Below are 9,810 nucleotides of genomic sequence, written 5' to 3' on the forward strand. Positions count from 1 at the left end.
AGTGATGAGTTATGCAAATCTCATGGACCATTTTGGTGATTTATCCTTTAAAAACATGACCTCAAACAATTAGATTCGTTCTTTAAATTATTAAAAATAAACTCTACCATTAATTATCAATCTATAAACATGATATCACACATTTTTCTAATGCATAAAACTAAGAAGAAAAATACTAAGAAGATTGTCTCAAAGGTAGAACTTTCTATACCTGATATTTTTAGCATGATATTTTCTAATATTTAACAGAAAAATTAATGTTAAACGGTAAAGTATCAGAAATTCTTAAGCATCCCACTTTGAGTTTACTTAAGCATTTCCCAACTAAAAAAATATTCACAAAAGCATTAGAGTCGTTGTCACATGTCCCACCATGATTGCCCATAAGTGGACAGATCAAAGCCCAACATCACCGTGCACAATCAAATCAACGGCCAAAATTTCTCCACAACCGTGGCCCCCACAAGAAACGTAACCCAATTTGCTTAAGAACCGCTTTTCTGAATTTATGACCCAATAAAAGATCATAAAACAACGGAGGGCGGCTGCTACCTCTTTATGATTCCGAGGATCAAGACCGACTTCCCCACTTCCTTTGCCCAATCCGCCCCCGACACGTGTTCCCCAGTGACAGAAAGGCCCCGTCACAAACCCACACCACAGGAGGCCGCCGACGTGGGCCCCGCTTGGAAATTAAATTTTCTCATCCACCAGTCAAAAACTTCTAAAAGCGGAAATAATAACACGAAATAAAAATACAAAATACAAAATCTATTATTTCACTTTCCACATATAGACATCCCCCCACCTCCTCCCAAAGGAGTACATTGACTTTTTCCCTACCTCTAAAACTCTAAATAGCCCACCCAAAAAACCCTCTATTTACAATTTCACCCCCAAAACTTTATGTATAATCTTATATTTCTAGAACCCTCCACAGTTTCTTCCCCAGTCGTCCACTTTTGTTGCTGTCTTATTGTCTACTTTTCCAACACTTGCACTTGTTCCCATATGGCTTCTTTGTACAATACCAGAAAGCTAAGTGGGCGTTTTTCTAATTTTCTCCAAAAACAAGGCCTCTTTGAGAAAGAGGCTCAAGCTATTGGAGGGGCGTTTGTGACAAACTCGCGGTATAAGTGAGGTATAAAGGTAATAAACTAAAAGTACAAGGGCTAGAGAGAGTCTCAGTATTCTATGATTAGTCCACCCATGGGGGCTCTGTGGGGAATGCCCTTCCGTCTCTTGGCCGCTCTGTAATTAGCAGAAGTTGGGGGCGGCGTTGATGGAGTGAAGCTCTGAACTTTGTTGTTGCCGTGGTGGCTATTGCTTTTGAACCTTGCAATTCCGTGGCTGCTGCTGCTGTATGAGTCATCTGAATCGGAACCCGCCATTGCCTTGGAGTACTTGTTCTTCTTCTTCTGGGGATTACTGGATGACGTCCCCACAATCTGATTTGCAAATGCAATGGATTGAGATTAATTAGCAAGGAACTTAAAACCCAAAAGTTTGAATTATTGGATTTCAAATGATTGAATTCAATGTTTGACATTCATATTAAAAGTTATGATTTATGGCATTCAAGGCAATGAAGAAGGCAATGAAGACGTCAACTCATATGAATGCGTGACATTTAGTATGAGCTCATGGGTTTGATTTTTGGTTGGAGAGACAAAGCCAAAGTTTGTAACTTTCCTTCATCTTCTCAGCAACCAAACAACCAACCAATAATGGGAAAGTGAAAAGGAAAAGGAGAACAATGTAAATACCTTGCAACCAAGAGAGCAAAATCTGAAGGAATCGAGGAGGCTGCGTTCACAGACTTCACAGGTATTTGTGACTCCTTTGCCGGGCCTAGGCTGAGGCCTCTCGTTCAGAAACACAACTCTGGCGCTGTTGATAATGTAGGTTTGGACTCCACTGATGTCCAGATGCTTCTGAATTTCGTTAACCCTTATCACATCATGATAAGACGACCTCCTTATCTGTACAAATTCGTCACCAAAAACCAATCAATTTTGTCTCAAAAAACTCAAAATTAAACACACAAATTGGGGAACTGTGATTTCTCAATAAACACAGATGCCAAATTTGATGGGAAAGCACAAATATCTGTGGCAAATTTGAGTACCTGAATAGCACGGTGGTCCTTGTGGTTAGAGAGGCAGAGAGAGCAGAGAGGGCTGTTCACGCAATCCAAGCAGTACATATTGCATTCAGACTTGTGGGAATCGGCATGGAGCTTGCATTGAACAAAGAAGTTCTCTTTCAGTAGAGGCTTCAGCCATGGCGGCCACCTGTTGTCCTCCTCGTCAGGACCTCCAGCACCCTGTTCAAAAACTCAATCAGGACCCAAAACCCAAAAGGAAAATCACGATAATCTGTGACAAAAAAAAATCTGAACCCAGAAAAACAGAGCATTGAATCCAAAATTTGAATGGCGAGAGAGAGAGTGAGACCCAGAAAAGCAAATCAGAAATGAGAGTGTGGGGTTTTTACCATGATTCTCCTGCTCTTGGGCTTGATTTCTCTGACCGTCGTGTCTTGATTCTCGATCGCCAGCTTGAATGAACAGAAAGGAACACTGGTTTTCTCAACGCTGAGATGAGAAAGCAGAGAGAAAGTAGAGAGAGAAAATGTGTTATAGTCAGAGAAAGGAGGAGGCTTTTAGAGAGAGAAAGAGAAGGGTATTTTAGGTTTATACAAAAGGAAGAGTAGAGACGGTGAGGGAGGGAATGGGTTCTTGTAGAGTGGTAGATGGCGGTAGAGAGAGAGAGAGAGAGAGAGCTGGGTCGTTCTTATCCTCACCAAGTCTACAACCGAAGCTGAGTCCGAAGCCGAATCTAAGAGATATGCTTTGGGTGCAAGGAACCCACCTCCTTCTTTCCTTTTTATTTCCCTTTCATTTTCTTCCCCTCTTTCGTCTTATCATTTCTCTAATATACATTATTCGTTTTCTTTTCCTTTTCTTTTCCATTTTTAAAATTTTATTCTATATTCTGTTATTTATAATTTTTATTGTCCTAAAACCATTTCTAACCTTTGACTTAAAACTTAAAATTTTTAATCTAGAAATAATTTTTCTGCTCAAACCCTTCTCAATTAAATTTTTAGTCCAAGATTATTAAAGAATTAATTTAGAATTAAAAAAAATGAATTTAGAATATTTTTTTCTTAAAGTAACCTTTTTTTTTAAAAAAAAAAGTAGAATATTCTAATTTAATTTTATGAACATTTTAACCTAATAAATATTAAGATTCTAATAAATATTAAAAAATTACTAAACCAATACCATGAAATTCGTGAAACATTATAAAAGAATATGAAACAAATAAAAGACTTTTTTTTTAAAATCATTTTAGCTGTTGCATTTAAATTTGGACCATTAGATTTTTTTTTACTATCAGATTTGATCATATAGATATCACACGTTGAATTCAATAAATTTATAAATATGAAACTGAAAATAATACACATGTATGATGGGTCAACCCAAACACTCAAAAGAGAAATCATGATTAAATTTGCCCAAAAAATAAGTTATGGTTAAAACTCTTATTTGGCGATTGGAACAAGTTGAGATAAGTTTAGAACTTAAATTTTGAGTTTTGCTCCAATATATGGAGTAAGTATAATTACTATTAGTGATTTGGTTTTGGGGCATACCTATTTCCTTTTTTGTTTATATTTTAAAGTAATTATGTGACACTAGACCTGACATATATTGTTTCTTTTTTTAATTCACGTATATTGAGGTCTCTATACTCTCTTGCCCTAATCAAACTTTGTCCCAATTGCTAATCTCACTTAATTTTGTTTTCTATTTTTTCCATCCGACAAAACAAAATAAGATATTTATAAATAAGTGCACCCACAACAAAATTATGCTATTTACATCGGATTTTTTTTTTTCTGTCAATACTATTTAAATGGGGATTAACAACTAAAGATTAATCATTAAAAATATTTCGTCCTAGTATTCAAGTGAGTTAGATCATGAAATTTCTTGTAACCAAGTACAAAAAACCAAATGACTAAAAACTAGTTTTTTTAACAAACGATATTATCTACACTAAAGAAGTGGGTTGGCCTTATAATGAACTATCAATAATATGGTTCAAACTTGCATTTGGAGAAAATCAAACCTAAAATCTCTCACTTACAAATGAAGAGAAATACCATTAGACCTTAATACTAAGTGATGACTAAAAACTATTTTGACTCATGTATTTAGGTAATTATTTAAAAATCTTCCATTTATGACACAATTTAACTTGAGAAAGCTTTTAGCCTTGCATCGTAAATTTCTATCAAGTGATACATGTGTAAGCATAAATAATTGCACTCAATTATTAGTGATATTTTTCTTTATTTGTAAATGAAAAGTCTTAAGTTCGATTCTTGCCAAATACGAATTTGAACTACATTATTGTCGTTAACTCAGTGTAAAGCTTAACCAACTCTCTTATCCCTTAAAAATGTAAAATACTATTGTTTGTTCAAAAAATAAAAAACGAAAAAAAATAAAAATTAATTGCACCCAATTAGAGCGTGTCGCGTGGATCATACTTTTAGAATGACCATGTAATACTTGATGGTGTCAATAGACCACAATCTCAACTCTATGGGCTACGTAGAGCAACAGCAAAAGCCTTAGTTGGGTTTCAAGGCATATAATTGGGATTATTATAATTCTAATAATTAGATACGTAGCTGAAAAATAAACAAAATGATATGTAATCCCAATTACATGTCTAATTGGTTGTAATTCGATAATGCAATAACGAACAAATGCTAAGATTTACTTACAAGATTCTTTAGCCACATGTACACTTTATAAGATCATCCTTATATTTGTGCTCTTTATTTTCGTGATTGACTCATGTATAGCTCTCCAAATATTGATCTTATGTCCGCACCAGTAAACTAACAAACCGATGATGCGCAAGTGATTCAATTGTGCTAGTAAGATTTGCTCACAACGGATGATGCGCGGGGGATTCGTTTGGTTGGCGGCACAACAAGAGAATTCGACTAGAGTGTTTTCTCTTTTTCTCTGAAGGACAAATCTTAACTCTTTAAGTATTAGGGACATGTGAGAGAGCACAAGGTATTTAAAATATCCTACCCTAACCACACCCTAGCATTGGGCTTGACGCCAAGGGCGTTGCTCCATGCTTCATATTCATTCCTCTACGCACTTGGTTGGACTTGTGACCTGTCTTCTTTTAATTAAGTAAAACTCAAAGGTTAACTTAATTAAAATATAAGTTGAACATGCCCAAACATTTTAATAGATTAAGTACCTAAAACCCCTTAACTTTTTAGTGTCATTTTAAATTGGTCTCAATCATTTTTATCATTCAAAATAAGTACCTAACCTATTGAAATGTCACACCCGTTAAACCTCAGTTAAAATCTGTCAAATTAACGGTCACCACCACCATTATCATGCCATCACCTCCAAACCCAAAGTAAAACCACCAACTCCAACTTACAAATCAAGCCCCTAACATTGAGAAGAAGGTCATGAAGATTGCTGAAATGGTATGGAATGCCATGATGCAGTCACCACCATCTTCCTTGCGCACAAAAAAGAACTAGAAACTTTACGAGCCGTGAATCGGCATATGAGGAAAACACATGAACAAAAACAAAGTCCTTGAAACCCTATCTGAATCCTTAACCCTAACATTTGTTAGAAGATTGTCCTCCTGATGTAATTTCAATTTGGGTCCATTTTCAATTCGATTCAATACCTGTTTGATCATTGGATTTTATATTGTATAATCTATGTTTGAAATTTAGATTTTGAGGCAACTAACATTAATGTTGACCATGATATACCAAGTTTGTGAGTTTGAATATAATCTATGCTTGAAAATTTTAATGGGGCTCAATGGATGTGACATTTTCAATAGGTTGAGTACTTGTTTGGTGGGTTTTATGTACTTAATCCAATTTTAATCTAATATAATTAACAATTAATTATATTAATCATCTTTCATATAAAGTTGTTAGAACTTGTTGACCCTAAAAACTACCAAGTCTACGTGGCGTGTAGGCCGAATAATTAATAAGCTAACTACGTCATTCGGTTGTGTGTGGGGTGTGCCAACTCATTGGCCGAGCTCGACCGGGGAGTAAAATGTGTTGATGTTGCGTTGACCGCATTGCTGACTTCTTGATCTTGCGACTGCGGTTGAGGAATGAACATATCTCGACCTTTAGGTTCTAGAGCCTGAAGACAAGGCTGCTAGTTTTGTAAAGTTCAATATCTGATTCGGCTCTTATTGTACCGAATGTAGTAACCTGGTAACACCTCACTTCGCCGATAAGGTTGATGAGATGACCTCTACCAATAAGGACTCGAAAATCCTTATTGATCGAGACTTGGATATGCAATCAGTTGGCCGAGAAGCAGTGCTGTTTATCCAAACTGAAGGTGTTCCTTGATCGGTTGATTCTACGGCTTCAGTGCTGTATTGTTGTTGAAAGGTTTTGTGTAGAGCAAGAGTTTACGTAGGGCAATTTGTGTGTTGAATATGAGAGGCTTCAAATGTTGCACAATGTCTTGTATTTATAGCAACGAGCCTGCTTGTTGCCAAACTAGAGATATACTCGAATTAGGACTCCTCAACCCAATCTGATTAAACTTTGACCAATCCTAATCTTGATAGGATTTTGAACCAAACCTTTAAACAAACCAGGTTCATCTCCTAATCCCAAGTACTTTAGCCTTGAGAATCCTTATTATACCAGGATTCGACTACTTCACCTTTATCCGAAATAATCCTCTTTGTAGCAGGATTCGGCCAAGCTTGACAGGGTCGGCCCATGACAAGACTTTAAATAAACACCATTAGGCCAAGAATGTTTCTGGGCTCGGCCCAAAATAACATTTTGGGTCTAAACATTGCCCATTCGCTTTTAAGGTCTTCAACCCAAAGCTTCTGTCCGAGCCTCGACCTTGAAGAAGCGAAATCATACCCAAGTATCTTTGAAAAACAATGAAAAGCCTTGAATATTCCATCCATTCAGCCGCATTTATGATGCACAATTGCATGATCTTAATTTTGTCAGATAATCTGCCATGTGGCAATTCCTCAGCGTACTCGTTTGCCTCGAAACGTGCAACCATTGAAACGTCTTATCACCATTAAATCCACCATCATACGCAAACATGCATCCTCAAACCACGAGATCTTCGGTCCCTTCACTTGGATTCTCTGAATATCCATCATGATTATTAGGTTTTCCGATCGATTCTACCCCCCAAACCAAACAATTGATCTTCCTTCCAAAATGCTTATAAATACCCGACTCTTCTTCATTCATATTCTACGCTTTCAGGAATCTTAAATCTCTTACCATTTTCCCTTTTTAACCTAGAAAATCTCAAAACCCAGAAAACTCCCAAACCCAGAAAATCCCTTAAGTCTTCAACAATGGCTTCCAACACCTTTATTATCAGGCTTTCTGAGGAGTGCACCAAGTGCAAAGACTTCATTGACCAAAACACTAACAAGACTTTACGGTTTGAAGGCGATTCAATTGCTTCCCATTAGATCTTAGGACCACATTTCAAGGATGTCGTCCCAAAGACCATTACTGAAATGCTCAAAGCTTACTGCTTGAAACCCTTGCTCCAAGGGTATGATTGGTCGAAGTGGGATTCGACCAGGCCTTAAGGAGCCTGTCCTTTGATCCTTGCAACTTGGGTAGCCTGGGTCTAACGAATGGAGAAGTTATTCAGCACATAGTGGAAAACTCTTGGTATTTATGATGCTATCAGGTTCTCGACTACTGAGATTGTCATGGACCAGGTGCTTTTCATGGCGACCATAAGTTTTTGGTGCTCGGCCACCAACATAATGGTACTCCCCCTAGGCCCCATTGGCCCGACCGTGCTTAATATATCGCCCATCCTCGGCACTTCTCCATCTGGTTTTTCAGTTGATACTGTCCTTCATGGGTATCAATTCGACTTAGACCTTAAGTCATTATTCGACGAGCGTGTCGTCTAAGCCCTAAAGAAGAAATACCAAAAAGCTTCAAAAGAAGAAGTCTAGAAGCTGCATAAGAACTTCTTCAACTATAACATTCTCATCCACCACTTTGTTGGCCGAGGGGAAGAAAACCTACGGAAAGGGGAACATGAAACCTTCTTATTCTACTGGTATAACAAATTTATTGTTTGTACTAAGTCAAACAAATGTTTGTACTAAGTCAAACAAATGTTTGATAAAAAACATGTCAGTGGTCGAAGCCTTGGTTAGTGGTCACATCCTAGCTCTTAGTTCGACCATCATTACTAACATCACGCGTTACCTGGCCGAAGCGACCGTCATCAAATTTGACCCGCACTAGAACGGCTTACTCTGGTTTTCTAGCTTTGGCTGCAAGTCTACTTCGCCACCATGAGGCCAGAAATCCCTAGCTTCAAGTCCACTAAAGCTCTAGGTCTCTAATTGGCCTCTAAACTAGCTCATCCTCACTTGACCGAAGAAGTACTTGAAGGCTTCTTCGGACTAGAAGATCTTTTTGACGATGAATTCCTGATCTGCCGTCGTCAAGAGTACCTCCTTCCATCAAGCTTCCATCCTCGGCATGGGATGAGACTAAAGACACCAATCTTCGACAAAACTGGGGGGCATTCGTGCTAGCTCGCAACCTTCTTTTCGGCTGTGATACTTGGCGCATGAGTTGGGAAGTCTACCACCCTCACTTTACTGCTCGGCAGCTTGGCTACCTCCATGGATGCCTTGTACCTCTACTCACCTCCCAATCTCTTTTAAGTCGAGAACGTCTCTTTGGTTCGTCAGAAAGAAAGTGTAGAGAGGCTGAGCGAGAATTTCAAGAGAGGTGCACGAAATTCCGCCTTTGGCTGAATGTCCTTGAAACTTATAGTACTGGCACATTTGTTGGTTGGTGGGACACATACATCCAAGAATTCTTTGGCGCACCGGTCAAAGATGTTGTCAAAAAACTTTTCGACGATCGTCTAAGGAAATCTCCAGCCCCAAAATCCAAAGAAGCGACCTAAGGTATACATCTTTTATTTATTTCTATTTCTCACTCAAAACTATCATCCTGACTTGAGTTTATTTTCAGCGGGTCGACCAATAAAGCGAGTCGACACTACCATTAGGCATGGAGTAAAAAAGAAGCATGCTCATTCTAAGAAGGCTGTAACTATTCAAGCTCCCACAATCTCTCTTACTCCAGTGGCGGCCATTACTGTGCCAGTTACACCGAGCAAACGACCTTGCTTGGAGACAGGAATGGCTGGTAACATTGCCGTACCCCAAAAACACATAAAAAAGAAAGCAAAGAAAGGGGAGCGAGAGATTCTTGTGATCTCAAGTCAAACCATAGGAGCGACTCCTCCTAGCGTTTCTCTCATTCCTCCTGTCGTCGAGGCTTTGGCGAGAGGACTACAAAATCTTCCCTTGGATCATATGACTAACGTTTACTCCGCTCTTCCGGGTGTGGTCGAACCAGTCGTCGCTCTATTGGTCGAGGGTTTTGCAGCTCTAGAGGCGGTTGTCTCTCATGCTGTTGGTCCAGTCGTTGCTACCGTGGGGGAGGCGGCTACTCTGGCCGAGAAAAGCCTTCCCCCAAATTGAAAAAAGAAATCAATAGTCATCGTTGAAGAAGAGGTACAACCATTTTTGTTAGCAATTTTCCTTCTTTAATGGATCTCTCAACTAATGAACAACATTTTTCTGTCTTAGAGGACGAGAGCGAAAAACCTTTGTTGGTGAAGTGCCCCTAACCGGCTGAGCTGCCATCCACCATCCCTCAGTCGGT

General features: G+C 38.6%; 1 protein-coding gene across 1 annotated transcript; it reads right to left on the minus strand.

Annotated features, from left to right (window-relative positions):
- Window positions 1–756: 756 nt before the first annotated feature.
- On the minus strand, window positions 757–2,764 carry LOC126607838 (protein RGF1 INDUCIBLE TRANSCRIPTION FACTOR 1-like). The gene is made up of 4 exons (XM_050275550.1): window positions 2,497–2,764; window positions 2,129–2,326; window positions 1,767–1,982; window positions 757–1,448 (listed from the first exon to the last, which is right to left on the minus strand). The coding sequence occupies exons 1-4, from the start codon at window positions 2,497–2,499 to the stop codon at window positions 1,185–1,187; spliced, it is 681 nt and encodes a 226-aa protein (XP_050131507.1). The 5' UTR covers window positions 2,500–2,764; the 3' UTR covers window positions 757–1,184.
- Window positions 2,765–9,810: the final 7,046 nt, after the last annotated feature.

The sequence above is a fragment of the Malus sylvestris genome, chromosome 16, assembly GCF_916048215.2.
Source record: "Malus sylvestris chromosome 16, drMalSylv7.2, whole genome shotgun sequence".
NCBI lineage: Eukaryota > Viridiplantae > Streptophyta > Magnoliopsida > Rosales > Rosaceae > Malus > Malus sylvestris.

Excerpts from the sequence above, each read along its gene's own strand:
- LOC126607838 (XM_050275550.1), bottom strand. Across the intron at positions 1,983-2,128 it reads AGGACCACCGTGCTATTCAG|ATAAGGAGGTCGTCTTATCA; the intron begins GTACTCAAATTT and ends GAATTTGTACAG. Across the intron at positions 1,449-1,766 it reads TTTGCTCTCTTGGTTGCAAG|ATTGTGGGGACGTCATCCAG; the intron begins GTATTTACATTG and ends TTTGCAAATCAG.